Source organism: Bidens hawaiensis, unplaced genomic scaffold (genome assembly GCF_021521415.1).
Source record: "Bidens hawaiensis isolate Kalapana, Puna unplaced genomic scaffold, B.hawaiensis_p1.1 tig00005780_1, whole genome shotgun sequence".
NCBI classification, from domain to species: domain Eukaryota; kingdom Viridiplantae; phylum Streptophyta; class Magnoliopsida; order Asterales; family Asteraceae; genus Bidens; species Bidens hawaiensis.
The window spans coordinates 831938-854822 of NW_027491379.1; the positions used below are offsets into that span (position 1 = coordinate 831938).

Here is a 22885-nt window from a genome sequence, read left to right on the forward strand (position 1 = left end):
ATATATTAAAATAGTTAAATGATAACATTTCCTTTATTATAAACAAATTAGTTAATGTTGTTGGTGGAGAATAGTAAATTATAAAAGACCCCAACTCTCCAAACGTATAAGAAAGCAATGTAACACCTAAAGCTTTAAACAACACAAAAACAAGACATCATAACCACCTAACTAATAACATTGTATAATTTTAACTACGTTTACAATACTTCTGTAATTTTTAAATTTGTAACAATTTCAACATATCTAGACCATTGAAATTTACATCTTCTTCTCTAAAACTAACCTTTCTCTAAATTATTTAAAAAAATTTAACAGTAGCATTTAATTTACCCTCATACCCCATTCTCTATTCTAGAGATATGGTTTAAAGAAGTTAAGCTTCTTCAATGTTTATAGCGACCAAAACCCTTTAAATTATTGCGGAGTGTTTGAAAAATTTGAAAATAATAAAATAAGTATATGTGATTATAATAAAGATAGAGATAGAAGATGAGATGTGAAATGTTTAAAGTCTAGAAAATAAACGAATTTCAAGAAAAAATTGTATTTTGATTAAATTATATATGCGAATGCTCTAACACATTATTTAGATGTGAATGGAGTGTAAATCTATGATATGGGTGTATCAGAGGAGCAAAATGGTTACATAGTCGCACGAGTAACAAATCAAACAACACATATGATGTAATTCTATGATATGAGTGTATGAGTTTATTAAAGGAGCAAGTGGGTTACTTAGGGGTGTTTGGGATTCCTTATTTTATCTCCTTATAACTTTTCATTAAGTTAATAAGTTACAAAAGCGTAACTTATGGAACTTTTCCTCTCACAATATAAACAATCCCAAACACCTTATTACTTTTCTAAAAATTTATAAGTTATAAGTCGGTAAAAATAAGCAATCCCAAACACCCCTTTAGTCGTATAAGTAACAAATCATACAACACATACGATGTGTTGACCGACAAATAATAACTGATATAAAATAATAATAATAATAATAATAATAATAAATAGATAAATAACTGTGGTAGATCTGTAAGTTAAGTAGCCGTGATCACCGGTTTAAAATAAAATAAAATAAAAAAAAACTGATTGGGATTGTTTCCGTACATACACCGAAGGTGACACCTCCTCCGACGGTGTTGTTGAATTCATTTCTTCAAGCAAACATCACTAAATTATTATTATTAATATTATTATTAAATATTATTGTTGCTTCAGATCTCTCCATCATCTTTCTTGTCTACCAGTAGTTGTTAGTTAGGGTTTCATTATCTCACACCATTTCCATTAATACACACAGATTCATATTCATATTCATATTCATACTTTCACACTACTCCCGATCTAATCACCGATGCGCCAGTTGTTACCTTACGCATCCTGATTTCATTTGAATTGAATTGAATTAGAGTTTATTACTCATCTGAATCTGAATAACGAAGATGACTGTTTCTGGACCTTTAACACCTGGACAGGTATACATTACAACTGCTATTGCTAATGTTTATGTTCAAATTATTATTGTGTTGTTGATTAGTAGGATTTGGAATCTGTTGTTGATATGTAGTGTAGTAGTTGTTAGGATTATGATTTTGTTATTATTGAGCCGTAGATTACTCTCTGGAGTATGTTAGTTGCGATAACATGTGGCTATAGAGACAGGATCATACGAGAACTCATTCTTCGTGAGAGAACTAGAGGACTATGTACTGCATATATGCAGTAGTTTATATACTGACTACATATATGCGATATGTACATATACTACGTATATGTAGTATGAAGTTCTCCAGTTCTCTAATGAACAGTGTTGTCAAATTCGTTAGGCGCTAGTCGGCCGGTGGGGTGGGGAATAACGGTTAGCTGGATTGGAGTTTTTATATGTAGTTTTTTCAGTTTGACACACACACACACACATTTTTATATGTAGTTTAGTACAAAGGTTAGCTGGAAATTGTTTGGATATTGGCTGGCGAATTGATCCGATCATCCGACTATGGGCGATATGGTTCGGCTAGGATAGAATTGGTTTGAATAGACACGGCTAGGGGCGATTTGGCTGATTAGCGACTAATTTGGCTGATTAACTAAAAATTAGTTAGCACCGGACAACTAGCAATCAATCGCGGACTAGTCCCGATTTTTCGAGCACTGCTCATCAAGAAGAGTTCTCTCATGATTCTTGTAGCTATATATGTATATAAACTATTTTAATCTAAGTGACTTTAGTTGATAGGATTCTTGAACAGATGGTTTTTTCTCTGAAGGTCAAATCAAACCATATCAGTATATGTCAGATGGAAACAAGAAAGGTATTAAATATAAACTGAACAAAAGATAGAAAGATATTAAGTTAAAACAACTGGTTCCATGTGTAATTTCGTTTACTCGATAATTTGATATGCGTATTAGATAATATATTTTGTTATCAACTTGCCATATTCTTGTTATACTGTTTTGTTTTATTGATTTTTTTTATATCTTCAATGATGTGAACGTAGTCGACATACTGTTTCTGAGACTTCCACTTGAGAACAAATAAGGGCTTTATTGTAATATTAATACCATCTTGCAGGTGTCCTTTTTGCTTGGTGTCATTCCAATTTTTGTCGCGTGGATATATTCTGAGTGGTTGGAATACAAAAGATCTTCATGGGCATCTAAAGTGTAAGCTCTTTAATCTTTGCAGTCATATCTGTGTGTGTGTGTGTGTACTTATGCAGTGGTGTTTGGATCTTTGCATTGAGCTTGTTTAATTACATTGCGTATGGATAGAAGCATGTTGGAATATGGTTCCTTTAGTTGTATATACTTTATAAATGCAACAGAGTGAAATATTTAGTTTTGATGACATTCCAATTACAAATATTACATTGCAAATGGATAAAAGCATGTTGAAATATAGTTTTTTAGTTGTTATACTTTACAGATGCAACATAGTGAACTATTTAGTTTTCATGACATTCCAATTACAAATTATAAACCTCTTGCTTTTAGGATCATTTAAAGGAGTTGAAATTGGGATGTTACACAGAGTGTGCTCTAGCTAATCATTGACAACCATTCTTAGCATTTGATTCTTGTTGGTACATGGTCACATTACCTGCCATATGTTGTTTACACTTTACAGTATACACAATTGCCACAATATTTGGTCTTATCTTATACTCTACAGCATTTAAAATATCAAAGCGTGTCTTCTTAAACATACTTGTGCAGACGATATTAACAATGATAGCCTGCTACTAGTTTCTTTGTTTTGTTTTTCTGTTTCCAGATCTGTTTAGACTGTTTATTACTTTATTATCTTTCTAGAACAATGAAATACACATTATCTAATATCTCTTTTCAACTCACTTGTTTCTTTGTTGATGGGAGTAGTCACTCAGACAACAATTTGGTCGAACTGGAAACCAAAACAAAGGAGGAAGATGACCGGGCTGTTTTGTTGGAAGGAGGCCTCACAAAATCAGCATCATTGAAACAACCTGTCACTTCCATTAAAGCTAACTTAATTAGGTTAGTTAATCAGTTTGGTGTCTTGTTTCATATTTCTTTGTTCCATCACTCATTACAAATCACCTCTTTACATGTAGATTTGTGACAATGGAGGATTCTTTTTTGCTTGAGAATCGAGCAACCTTGAGAGCAATGTAAGCCATGAGAGTTTGCCGGTGCTAGATTTGTATTGAAGCTTCTTTTCATTTTTAAGCTGATGCAATAATATTGGATTTTCACAACCTTCTGCAGGTCAGAATTTGGTGGAATTTTGTTCTATTTCTACATATGTGATCGCACCAGTTTGATCGTTGAATCTACCAAGGTTCTACTAATTTGCCTATTATTTCTTACAGTCTTGCTCAAATAATATGATTAGTATTATCTTGTAAACCTAGTGTTATGTTAACTGGGGCATCTAAGTTGATACACTTCTTCTCTTGGGCAGAGCTACAATCGTGATCTTTTCCTGTTCCTGTACGCTCTGCTTATAATAGTTTCAGCAATGACCTCTCTCAAGAAGCACAGTGACAAGTCAGCATTTTCTGGAAAATCGATACTTTACCTCAATCGACATCAAACAGAAGAATGGAAAGGATGGATGCAGGCAAGTTTGTTAATATTAGTATCAATCTCAAATTTTCAATACATTGTTTAATACCTACACCGGCTGACATGTCAATCTTCTACTTGTGGCAGGTTCTGTTTTTGATGTATCATTACTTTGCTGCTACTGAGATATATAATGCTATTCGTGTGTTTATTGCTGCGTATGTCTGGATGACTGGTTTTGGAAACTTCTCATACTACTACATCCGCAAGGATTTTAGTGTTGCACGCTTTGCTCAGGTTAACTTTTAACTCAAGTTCCTTTGCTACTTAGAAGTTACATTAGCATGAATGATAATGATGCATGATTGCATGCATGATTGACTGATAATAAGCTTTTATATTTTCTTGCAGATGATGTGGAGGCTAAACTTTTTTGTGGCCTTTTGTTGTGTTGTTCTTAACAATGATTATATGCTCTACTACATCTGTCCAATGCATACACTTTTTACTCTTATGGTGTATGGAGCACTTGCTATTGGCAGCAAGTATAATGAGATAAGATCAGTGATGATTACAAAGATTCTTGTATGCTTTCTTGTGGTTATCTTGGTTTGGGAGATTCCTGGAATCTTTGAATTCATTTGGAGCCCATTAACGTTCTTATTAGGTTAGTCTACTTTATTACTAGATCTTGTTTTAGATGTAATGTTCTTAAATCTGTATTTCTTGCTTTCACAGGGTATACCGATCCAGCTAAACCGGATCTCCCACGATTGCACGAGTGGCATTTTAGATCTGGGCTTGATCGTTATATATGGATTATTGGAATGATATATGCATATCTTCATCCTAATGTAAGCTTTTGAAGGTCGCTGCTTACTAGTTTAATGTTATTGCTCTAACTATATAATGTTATATTGATCCCAGGTTGAAAAATGGCTTGAAAAACTTGAGGAGTCAGAAAGTAAGCGAAGACGTACTGTTAAAGCATCCATTGTTTCAGTATCTCTTTTGGTTCGTATAAATATTCTAGTTCATTCTTTTTACTAAATAATCTTGTGTGGACTTATTATGTCTTCTTTTCAGGCCGGATATATGTGGTATGAATACATATACAAGTTGGACAAGGTTACATACAACAAATATCATCCCTACACATCGTGGATACCTATAACGTGTGTAATTTATTTCTCACATTTATTATTTCTCTAGTGTATCAGAAAGTCTTTTTAAGTATTCTGAAATTAACACTTTTTTCTTTTGCTTTCAGTGTATATATTTGCTTGCGGAATTTCACTCAAGAACTTAGGAATTATTCATTAACCCTATTCGCGTAAGCTCTATTTACCCAACACTATTTAATTCTTGAAACCATGAACATACATTCGTGTGCATGTTTACTCCACTAACTACAGATTTTGATCACGTGTACATTCTTTATATGCTAATAGGTGGCTTGGTAAAATCACTTTGGAAACATACATTTCACAGTTCCATATCTGGCTAAGGTGAATGCTTCTCTTTTATCTTCTATATTTTGGCATAAAAATACCGAACTTTGTAGAACGTTAATGGCTGAGTCTATTTAACTTGAACGTTGTAGATCGGATATTCCCAATGGACAGCCAAAGTGGCTTCTGTCTTTTATTCCGGATTATCCTTTGCTGAATTTCATGCTTACAACAGCAATATATGTTTTGGTGAGCAAAATACTCTTCTTATATAATTAAACGAGATAATAAATCTAGTTCCTTACACCCACTCTCTCGTTATACAGATATCCTGTCGTCTCTTTGAGCTAACAAACACTCTGAAGTCGGTTTTCATACCCACTAAAAACGACCGCCAACTGCTCAGTAATTTTGTAGCCGGAGCAGCAATTTCCATCTGTTTATACGTAGTTGCTTCCATTGTTGTTCAGATTCCTCAGTAATCGCTACGGTAAGCCTTTGTAACAAGCACATAACTTCTTTTCGTTTATGTTTGCAAAAATTAAGGTTAAATGAGGTGTCCGTTAATTTTGTGTTTATGTGAATTAACAGGAGTGGGTTGTTAGATGATACTTCGTGTTGGAACTGGACGTACACAAATATACATACGCACATACATATACATAGATCAAGCCGTATACGTCTTCATTTCCAACATCTTACAAGGCATACCGCACCTTTTGTTGTAGTTTTGTAACATGTTTTGATTTCACCCCCAATCTGAACTGGATCCAACATGTAAACATATGTGATGTAGATTCATGGTCACCGCTTTGAAATTCAAATGTAGTTATTTTCTTGTGTTATAAATTGAGATTGATTTGAAAACATAACATGCATCGTTTTTTTTTAATTATTTTTTTTTTGTATCATTTTCTCTTTGCATGATGTTGTAGCAATAAATCAATAATGTTGTAAAGGCTTTTATTTTACTTCACATTATAGTGATCAAGTTTTGTTATTAAAGCCACTCAAACCTTTTTAATTTTATGATGATTTTTCTTTGTTTTAACAAATTAAATACCGACCTCATGTCCCCAACCTAGAGTAGCTAGGTGGGGGATAAAATTGCCCATTATTCATTCATGGGCCTAGTAGCTAGTACCTTACTAGAGGAAGTTATAAGCTAGGCATTCCAAATCCCATCCCTCTAAAGGAATAGGTCAATACTAGAGTTGCATAAACCGATTATTGAATATTTTCTAAAACAAGAATCGGGTAGGAACTGGTTTTGGGTAAGGTGTCGAAATTGGGTTGGGTAGGAACTGGTTATGGGTATGGTCAACAAAAGTCAAAATTGGGTCGGGTATGAACCAATTCTGGCTGTAGTCGGGAGTTTGACCGGCCTCTCTAGGTTATATTTCGGGGTTTCGGGTAGGGTCGGGCTTGACTGGGTATTCCCGGTTTCGGTTCCAGCGGTTCCGGTTCTGGGTACGACTCAAGGGAGAAATCTAATATCAGGTCATACCCACATGTCAATTACAGGTAGGAACTGATTCCAAGTCAAGTCTGAAACCGGGTATTTTGTGCACCTCTAGTCAACACTGGTGATGGTTAATGTCAGTCAGACCATCTTGAATTCAAATTTACATAAGTGTAGTCATCTTCCAAAAAATCAATATTTTTTTATATATTTTAGAATAAATCATTTTTTAATTGGATAAACCCGAATAAACTTATCATGGTTCATGAGCGATAGCATGCACCAAACATTGAAATAAGTGCATAAAACCAATATATGTGTTATTCAGTCATTTGGGCTGGAATGAGTTATTCGGGTCAACCAAATTGAAAATATATGGAGCCGAAAATCGATTTGGTCTAGCTTTTTATTAACAAAGTTTATAGCATTTATTTATTTATTTATTTATTTATTTTTACAAAATAAGCTTAATTTGGTGTTTGGTTTTGCTTTTAAACTTAAGCTTATTAGCTTATATAGGCTAATTTTGAAGAAGCTTGTTTGAAAATGGTTTTTTAACTTATTTGAATAAACTTATTTTGTGTAAGGATATAAACATAAACAAAAAAATGAAAGCTAAGTCAAACACCCCCTCAATTTCATTTTCAAAACGAACTAATTATTTGGTTTAGTTTACTCGGTTTCGGTTATGCTTCGATATTCGTTTAATAAATTCCGAACCGATTAATGAACACTCGTAATTGTCCCTACATTACTATTCTCGGCGTATACTATTCATAGAAAACATTGTCTATGAAAATCCATTCCGATTAGTTCACCGCATTTGAACAATCTATTTCTGGAGAAGTTTTTCGTCTCACCACCAGTCCACCACCCCAATAGTTCTCAAGATTTAGCGGCCATTTTAGTTAGGGCGCATAGAGTGTCGAGTTTTAGCTTGGTTCCTCTAGCGCATCCATTTCAATGCGATCAAGATCCTGCCAATGTCGCCCTTGTCCACCATCTTATGCTAATGGCCATATGCTTTTATAACTTGAGGAGCATTCGTATTAAGGTTTATTTCCTGAACATATTAAGGGTTCTTCTAATTAACGTTCAATTATTCAAGCAATTAGTATAATGTTACAACATATAAGAAAAGGAACATGAAAAACGTATATTCAAGGAACCTTCTATAGAAAATAACTTGCTTTTTGATCGAGAATTAAGTTCACTTTTAGGTCGAAACCCATGAAGAAGCAAGTAAGATTTAATCTAGATAATATATTAAATTTGGCATTTTATAATTTCTTGACCGTTATCCCCACATAATCACGGCATCATCGATGAATTGATCATATGAGATTAGAATCTTCACATTTCACACCTCTATGTAAACAAGAACTTTGGCAATAGTGTGTATATAAAATTGTGTTGGTTTAACCTACCTTTTTTTTGTTAAATTTATGTAACTCGACGGGTATGTAAATATGATCAACTGACAAAATGTTCTTTTCATATTGCATTGATAAGGATAATCATTATGTTTTCATCAATCACACATATTGATATTAAAATAAATAAATAACATAAAAACCTTATTACACATAATCACATATAACGTTTTTATTTTCCTTTTACAAATGAAAACATGACATTATGTTGTAGTGTTTGACTGTACTAAATAAGTGTTAGAAATACAGAAAATAAGATTTGGTCATGGTGTAAACATGTTAGAAATTTCATAAGTTTAATCGATCAACATCATTTTTAGTGTACATAAAAATTATGAGGTTATTAGACTAATTATACGGTCGCTATTAATGTACAATTGTTCTTCCTAAGAGTATCCACAACAACAAACCTATACAAATTGTCACATCGTCGTCACATCATATTCCAATTTTTTCTTAAAAACCTCACTTTTTCTCATAACAACAAACCTCTACAAACCCTATTAAAAAATTATTAAAGCTATATATACATAATGTATATATATATGTGGATGTGAGATAGAGAAAGAAAATATGCCACCTCAAAGTTTATTTCATGTTTGCAGGGAAGAACTTTCAATCCAAGGGCTTTACCTAATTACAATGGTAAACTTTGTTTTTCTTGAGTTTGTAACCCGCCACATAGATTCGGACCCCGGGAACTGAAGCTTGTTGTGGATGCTCTAAGGGGTTGTGTTATGGTCATATTGTTTACTACCATAGTTATTTATAGAAACTCCTTACAACAAGGATAAACTAATAATTACAAATCCGACACGACTTAATTAAGTGTGAAAAGTGAATTCACTCCTCTATATAGTGGTGACGATCTAACAATTTTGTTTCACCCTTCACGCCAATAGCTTAATAGCATTTTATAAATTTGTTGAGAGTCTAATAGTATGATTCTCTTTTGCATAATCATCTTTTTTGAGATGCAAATATAATATTTGAAAGATCTATAACATGTCAAATGTAGTATGAGGGGCGCATTCTTTTCAAAACCAAAAAAATGTGGAGATCAGCTATGATAAAAATGATTTAATAAGACAATAGGTAGCCAATACATAAGACTTACAGCAAAATGTACAAGTATATTATGCGGTTCTCACGTAGTCATAGTTAACATTTTCTCTTCTCCTCATTTGAATGTCTACATGCAATTACCTTTCATATTGCCAATGCTTTTAAATTTGTCAGATATTATTCGTATGTCTTTTTTATCAACATTAATATCAGAAATACCCATCAACAAAACAAATAAACATTATCCATAGAGTCTAATCAATTATCAACCTCATTCATATCGAACAATGATTCTTAACACCAAAATTAGTAATTAAATTGATTGAAAAGTTTCTAGTATTTAAATAAAATGTGTAATGCATGCATGGAATTATGGAAACATGAGTTGTAACTTGCAACTATATATATAACATCACGTTTACCACAAAAAGTATAATATTATAATATTGTAATTAAAATAAACATTAAGAGTACGTCCAGATAGAAGAATGCAAATTTCTATATAATAAACCAAGAAATAATTATATATAGATGATGATATATATGATGCACTAAATATGTAATAATTACATATATAACTTTAGCAACTAGGGTTTCTTTGTATGAATCAAAAACAACACCCTACCCATGAATAATAAAAATGGTGATGAAAGTCAACAAAATGTCAGAGGTTACAACATATTAGGTCGGTAGGGGTCCCGGTGTGGATTGCATTATATATATGTATATATAGTAATTGGTCATTGAACTCAGGGCTCTTGTTTAAAAGTCATGGATGGGACCATATCTTGTAAAAGACCATAATTAGGAACCTGAAGTTGATGAGTTGGGGTTAAGGTAGTGCTTTGATGATAGACCAAACCATCACCTCTTACACCACCACCGCCACCGTCACCACTACTACTGAAGTTGCTATAGAAACCATGAGGTATTTGAGCAAGAAACTCTTGATGGAAGCTTGATCCGCCTCCAGCCGTGGTCATCATAGACGGCGTGTAGAGCATTCCACCACCAACATTTCCTCTAAGTGTGGCTGGCAAGTGGTGGTTGTGTTGGCCTTCGTACGTGATTATCACCGTCGATGGATCTTGATATGATCTTTCGACACGCTTCTTCACCGTGCACTTTTGAGTCGTGCATCGATAGTAGCTTCTGTGACAAAGATCAACACTTGTTGTTACAAGAATGCATTTTTTTTTCACTTGTGAAATATAATTTCATTTTCCCACTTGTGAAAAATAAGAATGTGAAACAAACCTAGCTAACCATTGACTTTGGAGATAAAACACAAATTTGGTAGTTGAAGAGACTATAGGGTTTCATTTTTAAGTTATATTATGAACTCAACATTAATATCAAACAATTAGAATCCAAGAAACCACCTTTTTTTTATCATGTATATAAATTGATGTATATATTTGTTTATCTAATAACCAATAATATGCTAAATTAGGATATCGGTGTTCAAGACGGACCGATACCTGGGATAAGGGCTATTCTTGACGGCTTTCTGTCCATATTTCCTCCATCGATATCCGTCTTCAAGATGATCAATATCGCTCTTTGTCATAAAGGCGAATCGTGGCTCTCTTTTCTTCTTTTCATCTTTCTTCTTTTGCTTAACCCTATTCGCGATATTCGGATGATTAATAAGTAAAAAAATATAAAAAAAAAATCAAAATACCAATAGCAGATAAACCCTAATACCATATTATTAATATTATTATTATTGTTATTATTGTTATTATTATTATTATCATTAGTATTCATGTATCTTACAAACTTACACTTTCTTAGAGCCGTCTCCTCCATTTTCGGATACGTCTTTGGATTGATTCTCCTTCTTACCTTCTTGAAGCTCATGTTCATCATCAGCAGCCTCAGTAGACGGAGAACGAACGGAAGAGGAGTTAGGTGTAAACGGAGTAGTCTCAGTCACACCAAGCAAGTTTCCAGTATCCATAACTGGCTTTTGATCATCTTCAAGAGCAAAAGGTAGTTGTGATGAAGAAGATGAGTAACCAAAACTGGTATTAGGTGTGTTATAGTCTGTAGAGCCGGTTAAGAAGGGTGTTAACCCCATGTAGTCATGAAACCTTTGATGATTTGGTGGTGAAGAATCATCCCTAATGGTGGAATTAGGGCCAAAGAATGATAAAAGAGTGTCACTAGTTTGTTGATCATGATCATGAAATGGATCATGGTAGTATAGTTCTCTTTGGTTTTGAGACATGGTTGAAGATAGATGGAGAATTGAAGAAGTAGAAGTGGACAAAGAAAGAGAAGTAGAGAAGTTTGACAAATAAGAGGTGAGGAGTCTTTATTTATGCTTTGACAATGTTTATGTAATTATGTGTTTAATGGAGAGAGAGAATATTTGAATGAGAGTTTCTAACCCCACTATCTAAAAGAAATGTTTGACAAAAATGAATGTTGTTACTTTGTTAGACCCCAAGACTTTGTTAAACAAATGCTCCAAACATATGTATATATGTTAATAATGGTGTGATAACAGAAAGAGTTATGTGTATTCACATAATAATTTAATGATATTATTAATGTTATTAAAAGTTTATAGAGTCCCATGTCTAGAACCAAGTAAACCATATGTTTGATTCAAATAAGAAAATAACAAAAACCACACAATCACATGTCAAATTAAATTGATAGATAGTCAACTATAAACTGTTATAAATCAAAAATATAAAACTATATTTTATTAACTAATAGATACACATACTTCTTATTATCTTATTAACATAATATATTCAACACTCTAATTAAAACATATTGAAAAACCTGAAACGTCAAAATTAATATGAACAATTGACATCCCGTTTTAAAAAGACTCACTCGAGTAAACACAATAACAAAACATATTGAAAGAGTGTGTACAAGTTGATTGAGTTTATTAATTTTAGGTCTGGAGAGAAAACAATTAATTTGTGAAAAGTGTTTTCTTTTTTAATTATTTACGGTGACACCTAATTAGGGTCGGGATCAAAAGTTGTTTTCTTTTTCATATTAATTGTTGTTATGTTGAAGTTGAATTTTTCAAAATTGGACCATAAAGATGCCAAGGATGTCTCTTTCACAGTCAAATGGGTGGAAGTTGAATGTTAAAAAGTTTGCTGTCCATTTTGGGAGATAAATTAGGCCACACATATACCTTTTTATTGGTGTCGCCCATTTTGGGACTAATACATACTTTTCTTCTCTTTTTATTTTTTCAAAATAAATATAACCGGGTTTATATATGATCGGGTTATATTTAATATTTAAAATTCTTAAATAAACTTATTTGTTTTGAGTGTTAAAGTTACTAATATAAATGTAAGAAAGGTTGCATCCGGAAATGGTGATAATTAGGGGTCTTTTATAAAAGAGGTGAGCAATGAGCATGCATTTACGTTGTCTAGGATGGGGTACAATACAAAGTCATTTAATTCTAAATTTAATTTAAATTGTTTGTATTTAAGTTGCAGTATTCATATACCCCAGCCCCGTCTAGAAGCGTAGCATTTGACTTTTAGGCTTCATTTACAAACTAGAAATACATGATATATATGCGTCTTTAAAAAAAAAGAAAGAAAATGATATATACATATAGTCGCATCAACAAATATGAACCAACAAACTACAATAATTCGGCAAATATAATATAATGATTATGGTTAGAAAGTTGCACAAGTCACATACTCATGAAGTGACACTCACCTAATTATCAACTACCCACCAAAAGCTTCACAATGATATTAACAACCACATCTATTCTAACCGGTTAACGTGATTTAAGGGCTTAAGATCGCGAAATAAACGGTTCATGTTTCTAGTCTTAAGTCATATATGTGTTATCAAATCGAGCGGTAAATGTATTAAGCGAATCATGAAATAAATCATATTAAGTCTTATAAGTTATGATACTTTATTACGAGTAACATGGTTATGTAAGATCGATGTACGTGCATCAAACTTTTATTAAGTTTTTGATAATTTTACAGAAATATAAATACTGTTTTGAATCATATTACCGAAACATCATTTGAACGGGTCCTTTAGCTAAAGGTTTTAGTCTTATTTATTAGATCTATTATGCAATGAATTGCAATTTTAGCTACTATGTTTCACCTCGTATAGCTCATTCAGTCCAAAATGCAAATTATGGCGATTAGCATTAGCCTCTTGATTTTAGTGACAATTTTGATCACCGAGACTATAAATGTTAAGTTTCTTTCTTTTTTTTTTGAACGACCAACAAAATGAATTTATTAGAAAAAAACGCTTGCCAGAAGCTAGACCCACCAATACACAAATAAAACAAAGACCACCATCAAAAAGAAAAAACACCCACAACTTATCCAACACAACGACTCGCTACAACCGGAACCGGCGCCAATCTTTCCAACTACAACCGAGTCTCCGCGATCTATTCTTTACCCAAAGAAAACTTAACACTTTAATATCCTCCAACAAACTTGTGACATGAATCGGGCTTCCATGGTGAACCAGGTCGTTTCTCTTTTTCCACAATTGTTATCATTTTTATTTTATAGATTTAATAAAAAAATATTAATTAATTAGTTAACTTATTTACTTTATTAAAAATGTATATGTTTTATATATATTTTTTTGTTTGTTTGAATAGGCTATATATATTCTTCTCACTTTATCAAACGTTTATCACCTATTCTAGTATTCAATGATAAAAAGAACCCCATACCAATTACCAATTGTTTAGCACCCTTTTTAGACCTCTTTGAACATATAAACGCATGGATGTATAAAAAGATTTAAAACAGGAAAACTTTGTGACCTAATCAAACTAACTTAAAATAATTAAACGAGCCTCCGATCAAGTGTACGTGTAAAGTGAATTTTGGTCCATTCAAAATTAAATAACCCTTGACCATATGACGCCTTAAATATACCATAGTGCATCATAGCTCTATAAGTATATTTCATAATTTAAAATCGTTAATATTTAAATGTAATAATCTTACTAATTACTATAATTAAGAACCACCATAGTATATTCCTATCAAATACTTATTTTGCTACAAGTTTGTGATGGGTTTGATGTATAGCTGATTTTAACTACAGACGTTATTTGAGCTGCGGAATTGAGTGTAGTTTAACCACAAGCTTTACTATATGTTTTGCTACATAACTTTGTTGTGGATTTTGTTAGGTTTTTATTACGGATATAGCTACGGATCTTGGCGTAAGTTCAAAATATACTTTTGTTATTTTTTTGAGTTTTTATATCAAAACTCACCTAAATAGTAAAGCAATTTTTTTTCCATAATATTAAATGAAACATGTTATATAATATTAAAAAAATCTATAAATGTTGAATACTAAATGAAACATGTTATATTTACACATTTTAAGCAAACAAAAGAAAAATAACAAATTTATGGGATAATAATTAGTGCGTTAGTATATTATAAAATCATGAATCTATTAAAAAGTTAAAAAAAATTAAAAAAGCCCTTTGACTCAAGTTGTAAAAAAAAATCATTTTTTTAACGACCAACACAATTTTATTCAAAGCACTAACAAGATACTCGCGAATACCAAGTCCACTCCTAGTCTCCTACAATAACATATTACAACTACATATCCTCAAGTTCCGCTCGATTACACTCGTAATTATTATTATACATTAAACGCCCCAAGTTCCGCCTGACTACACCCAATCCATACAATAAAAAAAAGTTCATATTTTAAAAGTCATGTTAAAAACGTGAATATTTATTTAATTTCTTTACACATTAGTATTGTACTATTGTTTTCGGGCTTGTTGACTCACGCACCAAGGTTCCGGCCCATTATACGATATGCCTTGTGGCCCAGGTCGCAGGCCTATTGTTTGTTTGTAAAATTGATTAAATTTGAGTTTTATTTAATTTAAATTTTCAAGTTTATAATTTATAGTAAAATTTAACCTCTTTTTCTTCCAAATCTAGAGAGCTTTTCCAAATTTAGTAAGTATAATATTTGAAATGATAAGTTACAGTTAAATAACCATTTTTTCATTCAAATCTTGTATTTAAGTAATATATAATTAGATATACACAAATATTTCAATGACTAAGAACACTTTTATAAAGGAGGTTATAAAAGCACCTTTATAAAGACAATAAGAAAAGGCCAAGACTCGTTCAAAGCCTCATTTTCTGACCACTTCAACTTAAATTAACTTTCTAGTTAAGTCACATTTTTCAAACCCACATGGGGTTACCTTAAAGCAATAATAACTGGATCATTTCTTGTTTTATCATTACATATTTGATTTTGTTAAACACAATTGTACTAAAAGATTAGACAATAATAATAATAATAATCACTTTTGCTAGTTTTTTTAACTTGCTTTCCTGTTTGGTCAACCTAAAATGCATCGATTAACATAGTTAACTGATTCACATGGTTTTAATTATTACGTGGTTTTTTTTGTCTAGTAAAATGTATACTTTCTATTGTTTGTAATATCATAATAACTTGTATATGGAACGCGTGTGACATTAAAATTCGTATTTAACGGCATACACATCAACTTCTCTATCTAAATCTCTATAATGTAACTAAATATCATATCTCTCTAATTTTATTAAATCTATCATATCGGGCATGTTCTTTATCTGTATCACAATCTCACTCTCACTCACAATCACTTATATTATTATTTGTTTTTTACTAGACAAAAAACATCTAGAGGCTTACCAAAAAACCGGTTTGGGCCCGCCAACTAGTTTATAACCCGACCCACTACACTAGCACAACCAGTTGGGCTTTAACCGGTTAGGACCCGACCCAACCCGCAAGTTTGTATACCGGTTCGTAGTCTTGTTACGTCAAAATCTGATTTCAACCCGACCCAAACCGCCATGATCAAGATGAACATTTTTCGCCTCCAAACTGGTTTTCCAACCCATTTGGTTTATCCCAAACCGGTTTTGACCAAGATTTGACCAACCCGGACCGGTTTTTAACCCAAACCAGTTTGGATCCAAAACATCCATGTATATCCGTTGTCTCAAATCTCAATAGTTTCAACTTCAGCAATACTTTAGAGGTTTTATATGTTCCAAACTTTTGTATTTCATGTCACACATGATGGTCAGCTGGTCACTACTCACTAATCAATCCTTGTTCTATTTCTAAACTCAGTTTCATCTAAAGAAATGATAATGAAATGTCATTCTTTTTGGTTATCCGAACAACCGACAACATTTATTTTAAATACAAACACGAACAAAACAACAAACAAACTATACACGTACACGCAAACGGGATACACCTATCGTTATGGAGGTATCCACTCTACTTCAAGATATATTATCCCGGACTCTACATGCTGCAGTTGAAGCGAAACCTCTTGCTTTATCTTCCCTTCAACTATATTTACCGTGCTATCTTCTAGCAGCGCATTGTCGTGTGACTTCAGCCACTTCCCTATCTGCATGTTCCCAAACATTGTAGGATCCTCGTACGCCATTGCTGAATTCATCATCGGTTGTATGTCGACTTCTGCCTCTCCCATTATATCATCAGCAGAGAATGTATCATAATCAAAAACTTGCTGCACACAACAACAATTAATAACTTGGCATACTGATGGAGTATAAACCAAAACTGAAATAACGAAAATAAGAATGAGCGTCGAGTTACCACTTTAACGGCCCCATAATCCTCTGGGACGGAAAGCACTAACTCTTCATTCCAAATCGGATTCAAGTTGCTATTTTGAATGGCAGTTTGAGCTCTCTAATAAAAGTAAGATAAGATAATTATATAATTATATAAACAAACATATAATATGGAAGATATATAGCCAATGACTAACCTGATCTCCTAGAGAAACAACAACATAAGGATCACTCGAAAGCATATCGCGAACAGCAAGATTTGCGCCTTGAAGAATCGTAATCTTCAAATGTCCAATAGCTCCCTCTTGTAATTCCTGTTATCATTATTGGTTAAAACTTGAAAGCTGCAACCACCTTAATGTTGTGCACTTACAGGTTTTTGTACTGCACTTGAACTCGATGCACGAAAACTCATCCTTTTAGATGGCATTGTTTGGAGTGTACTATTTGATGCAATCTTCAAACTCGGTTTCAAGAACAACTGAAGTTCATACTTGGACCTGTGATTAAATCACTAGGTACATAATATTTGATGATAACATTTTATTAATTTTTGCATCAAACTTCACCTGATAAACTTAGTACGTTGCTCGATACTAGCATCCGGGCCAGGCTTAGCTCCATCGGGAACATGGGCCTCGTATAATGAATTTGCAGAACAATTTCCTCCAACTTCAACCATGGCTTCGATTTCTTCTTCGGCCCATTCATCAATTGTCACTGATAAAACCTAACAAAGTATAAAAAATAATCACATAACCGAGCATACCGTTATATCTGCATTATTATTATTATTATTATTATTATTATTATTATTATTATTATTATTATTATTATTATTATTATTATTATTATTATTATTATTATTATTATTATTATTATTATTATTATGGCAAGTTTCAGGCAACATGCCTTTGAAATATTTGGACCAAGAGTTCTGTGCACACCACAGCATTTTAAGCATATAAACACTCCAATGGTAGGTGACCTGAGATTCAAAACCAAAACATATAATATTATTATGTGACAAAGGAATGATTATACTAATGGTGTTCGTAGAACTTACGCCCATTTAGGGTCACTCGCGCCACAATCAGCGCAAGTACGGTTATCACTCTGCTGCAGTAGATCTTTTAATATTTTCTTACCTGCATAATCATCAACATGGCACCTCAATTGTCATAATAATCCAAAAGCTAAATATAATCTTGATCAAGTGCCAAAGTTGGAGGCACTTAAGTAGTTTCACAACCAATAAACAATAAGAAAATATTAAGAATAATTGGTTTACACAAACACTTCAATTCTCAACCAGACCTTGTATTTAGACCTGTAAACGAACCAAACAAACACAAACGAGGGCATGTTTGACTGTTCGTGTTCATTCATTTAACTTTGACTGGACAAGAGCGTATACTCTTCTTTTTTGTTCATGTTCGTTCATTAAGAAAATTGCCATGCATGTGTTTTAAAACCTAAATGAACAGTTCACGAACGTAAACGAACATAAGTTATCATTAATGTAAACAAACAACTTTAATACACACACACACACATTACCACATAATATTTAAACAAGCCCCTTTTTGTTTATATTTATATTCATATAATTTATTTTTGTATATATTAAATTTAAACAAATGTTCACAAACGTAAATGAACGAATAAAACATGTGTTCATGTTTGTTTGTTTAATTAAATGAACAAAAAGTTATGTTCATGTTTGTTATTTTATTAAATAAACAAACTTCCAACCAAACAGTTAATGAACGTTCGGTTCGTTTACAGGCAGCTACTTGTATTTAAAGTTACAAAGGCGAATGATCATACCAGAACTCATTGATCTGCCTGCAGGCCACACACATCAACAACAGCTTTCACTTCTCAAAACAAACTTCACAACAAGAAACACAAATAATTAATTTAAATAAGTTTCAGAGTTCATTAAACCAGAATAAAAATTAAAAACCAAATCCTGATCAATATAAAATCTAATTCTGATTACGACTCCAACGAATCAATCGAAATGGAAATTGAAATATTAAAAGAAATTACGATATTGGAGCAATATATATAATGGGATAACAGAAATTATGGAGAATATATTGGATTGTAATATTGAAGGTAATAGAAATTATGATGTTGATGGATCTGAACGCATGAAAACGATTAACGGATCGGAAGATAATGAATATTGCATGCAATGTTACCTGTGTACGTAATACGTGTGTTGCATGAGAAAGATAATAGCAACGATGAGAAGGATGTATGTATGTATGCATGCATGTATATGAGTTAAATCTTATATATTTATGATAATAATTATGATCACTAAAATGTATGTACAAATGATATATGGGCCTAAACTAGATAGACAAAATGATCAAAGTATAGTAAAGTTCTTTTATTATTATTATTATTATTATTATTATTATTATTATTATTATTATTATTACGTGCAAACCATTGTCGGGTATCTTTAGCACCCGACATGTCTTGACCAATTAAATAATTTATTTTTTATTTTATAATTTTTTTTATATTTATATACTCTTCACAAATCTTCATACAATTTCTACACCTGACATTACATTTTTTTTTCTTTTTCAATAAAATCGTTAATAATAAATGGTTTATATATAAACAAATTATAAAATATTTCACTCACTTTATTCTGATAATTATATACTTATATTAAGTAAAAGCTAGCTAGATGAATGATAAATTATATATGTATAATCATCATAACCATAGCCCATTTAATTTTAACTTTTATTTTTTGATTTTGAAGTTTAATGTCTTTAAAAAGTTCATGCTCATAAGCAACAACACCAGCATTAAGAAGTTATATATAGGAAAGTACAACATAATTCATGGCAAAACAAAACCTAAAGATGTCATATATATATATATATATATATATATATATATATATATATATATATATTAAAAGACAAGACAAGACAGAGAAATTAAAAGTTCTAAACAAAGTAGTAGTAAATAGTAATGCGTTAACATGAAACATAATATATAAAAACTAAAGTTCTAATAGATCAAAGCCAGCATCCACTCCTTCCAACAGCCACCATCATCACTCTTACTCATCCTCGTCCTCGTCCTCGTCCTCATCATCATCACCCCACAAAACTTGGGAGGTTCGCCATATCTCTTTCTCGTATTGATCCATGTCACGTTCAACGTTCTCACCACGACTTTGCCTCTCGAGATTCTCCTCAAACATTTCCCTCAACTCTTCAATTTTCTCGTTAACCTCCTCCACATCATCATATATTTCTCCCTTTCCGCTCCACCCATCAAAGAATTCATCCATTGCGTCGATATCTTTCACAGGGTTCCTCCCAGTTTCATCCATGAATAGTTCAATGTCGGTAAGAAGAACAAGATCCTTATTCCTTGGGTCATCGGGGGGTACCGAACCGCCAACAGATTCTCAGGATACAGTGGAACCACCAGAGTTATTATTTGAACCAGGATTGGATTGGTCAGTACCCAAAGAACCCAACGTGGCATTGGATGACTCTCCATCAGCATTAGTTATGCCGGAATCATGATCAGACTCTGAATCGGACTCCATTGAAGTAAAAGTAAAAGTTGAAGAAGAAGAAGAAGAAGAATTGGAATGCATGTTAACCATCAACACATGCCTCCCTTATATACTACTACTACTACTACTTTCCATCATGCATGTCTTTAGAGTGAGTGTACTATTATTCCTCACACTATTAAGGATCGATACACAAAATGCATGTTGTAACAATTTTAAAGAGTATTATATATAATTATATAATATTCTAGACAATTCTTGTATACTTAAGAACTTATGTATCATATGTGAATTGAATCACACAACTATAGTTCATCATCGATCATAAATGTAACTTTAGAGTTCTATTCAACATGATACTTTTGAACATGTTATCTACTATCTAAATAACATTAAACTTTCAAGTCACACCAAAATATTTTTGTAAGCGTTGTGAAACAACTCATAATTCAATTAGTAGGACAAAATCACATTATATATAACTAGCTTGTTCTTCACTTTAGAATGGTGAATACCATCTAACTTCAAATTACAAGAATTTAAGTAATTTCCCATACTCTCACTTCAAATTCTCTTCAAATCTCACCTTAAGCTTTGTTCGATCAATATTAATTATTTATTTGTATACGCATATAACTACTTATTCATTATATATTAATAACTATAAGTTTTATATATAAAAATATTTGTAATTTCATGCTCCTCCATACCTTCACAACCCATTCATCTATGAACGTTGGGTGGATAACTACCCGTTCCCTGTCTCGGTCCATTATATGTATAAGTAAGGCATTAATTAGTTAGCCGAAAGACATGGAGCAAGGGTATAGCTCAACAATATGACGCGATATATAGGACTTTGGCCGTCATAGACCAAATTCAAATGGGTTCAACATGAAATGATATCATTGGGCAACGGACCTAGCTGAGCAAACTTGAAGAGGTTCATGAACCAAAATGATTTAGTCGGTGTAAGAACCGACAACCAGACTGAATTCAATGTATTAATAGAAATTAGTCTCGGGTAAAGACAGCAGCCCAAATTATATACTAGCCCACGTAAACTTTTCATGCATATTAGGCAATGTTAAATGAATTCTAGTGGCCGATCATCGGTTGTGTATCTTATGATTTGAAGTTTTGACGGGTTAGATTGTACGCTATAACTTACGGCATACATGCGTTGAAATTGAAGTACTAAGCCTAAGCCTTGAAGTAACAAAACTAAATTACCTTAAGAACAACTTAGATATAATCTCAGCAACTCAGCATATGCAATATTCAGGTAATACTACTCAACAAGAGTACCTAAACTAACTCTCTTTTACCACAGGCCCTGAAAGCTATACATCAACTAAATTATACTCACTCCGTCCCTCTACAAATGTCATGGTTTGAAAAACACAAAATTTAATAAAGTTTAAATGATTGCATTTTTTGCTTAACAAATGATTATAATGCCCTTGACTAATTTAAGAAAGTTTGAATAAATACATTTGTGCAAGGGTAAACCTGTAAATTCATTAATAAATTTTAGAAATGGACATTTGTAATGGAAAAACTAAAAGAAAATATGGACACTTTCAAAGTGACGGAGGGAGTAGTAATGTTGCAATGACTATTTGGAACATCTATGTGATGTTGTGCAAGATATGAAGAATAAATCAGGCAAATTGAGTAGTATTTGGGAAGGGTTGTCTGTTCTTGAGGGTACCATTAATAATATTGCAAAAGAGCAAATAATTAATATTGATGTCAATAGGGATAACAGTCATCATGGAATAATTAGATAACTATATAGTCAATCCATTCAGGAAGAACCTAATTAACCATGAACTTACTAAAAACATCAAAGACCTTCATGGTTAATTACGAGCTGCTTGATCGTAAGCAAGTCTGATGTAAGGATAAATACATAGCGATGACTACCGGTGTACTAGAGTAATTTCTTCTTATTATTAATTATTATTATTATTATTTTTTGTTTAGTATGGGTTATCGACAGTTAATGTAGAGATTAATTTAAGGTTATAGGGTGTTTGACTAACATAATAGTATTCATGTTTTATGTATATGTTTTTTTTATTAAATAATAATAATTTCTTATTTGTTTATTTATATGTATATGTTTTTATTTAAATAATACTAAATCAAGTTTAAAAAAAAACTAATCAGGTTTGATAAGTTATAACCGTGTGAAT

At 32.2% G+C, this 22885-nt stretch overlaps 3 protein-coding genes across 3 annotated transcripts; 1 reads left to right on the forward strand and 2 right to left on the reverse strand.

The window, feature by feature from the left end:
• Positions 1–1137: 1137 nt before the first annotated feature.
• On the forward strand, positions 1138–6323 carry LOC143630722 (protein REDUCED WALL ACETYLATION 4-like). The gene is made up of 16 exons (XM_077099651.1): positions 1138–1484; positions 2585–2676; positions 3391–3528; positions 3606–3662; positions 3760–3832; positions 3956–4114; positions 4207–4356; positions 4471–4726; positions 4798–4913; positions 4987–5073; positions 5146–5234; positions 5330–5392; positions 5511–5567; positions 5663–5759; positions 5837–6000; positions 6102–6323. The coding sequence occupies exons 1-15, from the start codon at positions 1452–1454 to the stop codon at positions 5990–5992; spliced, it is 1623 nt and encodes a 540-aa protein (XP_076955766.1). The 5' UTR covers positions 1138–1451; the 3' UTR covers positions 5993–6000; positions 6102–6323.
• A 3647-nt stretch (positions 6324–9970) lies between these two features.
• Positions 9971–11817, reverse strand: LOC143630633 (WRKY transcription factor 28-like). Its single transcript, XM_077099601.1, has 3 exons — positions 11258–11817; positions 10952–11095; positions 9971–10622 (listed from the first exon to the last, which is right to left on the reverse strand). The coding sequence occupies exons 1-3, from the start codon at positions 11701–11703 to the stop codon at positions 10220–10222; spliced, it is 993 nt and encodes a 330-aa protein (XP_076955716.1). The 5' UTR covers positions 11704–11817; the 3' UTR covers positions 9971–10219.
• A 4793-nt stretch (positions 11818–16610) lies between these two features.
• On the reverse strand, positions 16611–17438 carry LOC143630634 (ADP-ribosylation factor GTPase-activating protein AGD12-like). Its single transcript, XM_077099602.1, has 3 exons — positions 17317–17438; positions 17142–17237; positions 16611–17052 (listed from the first exon to the last, which is right to left on the reverse strand). Exons 1-3 carry the CDS (start codon positions 17359–17361, stop codon positions 16777–16779), a joined length of 417 nt encoding a protein of 138 aa, XP_076955717.1. The 5' UTR covers positions 17362–17438; the 3' UTR covers positions 16611–16776.
• Positions 17439–22885: the final 5447 nt, after the last annotated feature.

Bases quoted from the DNA above. Each gene is read 5' to 3' on its own strand.
- LOC143630722 (XM_077099651.1), top strand. From the start codon at position 1,452: ATGACTGTTTCTGGACCTTTAACACCTGGACAG. The intron at 4,357-4,470 runs GTTAACTTTTAA...ATTTTCTTGCAG, and splicing joins GTGTTGCACGCTTTGCTCAG to ATGATGTGGAGGCTAAACTT. The intron at 4,914-4,986 runs GTAAGCTTTTGA...TATTGATCCCAG, and splicing joins ATGCATATCTTCATCCTAAT to GTTGAAAAATGGCTTGAAAA.
- LOC143630633 (XM_077099601.1), bottom strand. From the start codon at position 11,703: ATGTCTCAAAACCAAAGAGAACTATACTACCATGATCCATTTCATGAT. The intron at 11,096-11,257 runs GTAAGTTTGTAA...TATCGCGAATAG, and splicing joins GGAGACGGCTCTAAGAAAGT to GGTTAAGCAAAAGAAGAAAG. The intron at 10,623-10,951 runs GTATCGGTCCGT...TCTTTGTCACAG, and splicing joins AAGAATAGCCCTTATCCCAG to AAGCTACTATCGATGCACGA.
- LOC143630634 (XM_077099602.1), bottom strand. From the start codon at position 17,361: ATGCTTTCGAGTGATCCTTATGTTGTTGTTTCTCTAGGAGATCAG. The intron at 17,238-17,316 runs GTTAGTCATTGG...TACTTTTATTAG, and splicing joins TTGTTTCTCTAGGAGATCAG to AGAGCTCAAACTGCCATTCA. The intron at 17,053-17,141 runs GTAACTCGACGC...TGTTGTGTGCAG, and splicing joins ATTATGGGGCCGTTAAAGTG to CAAGTTTTTGATTATGATAC.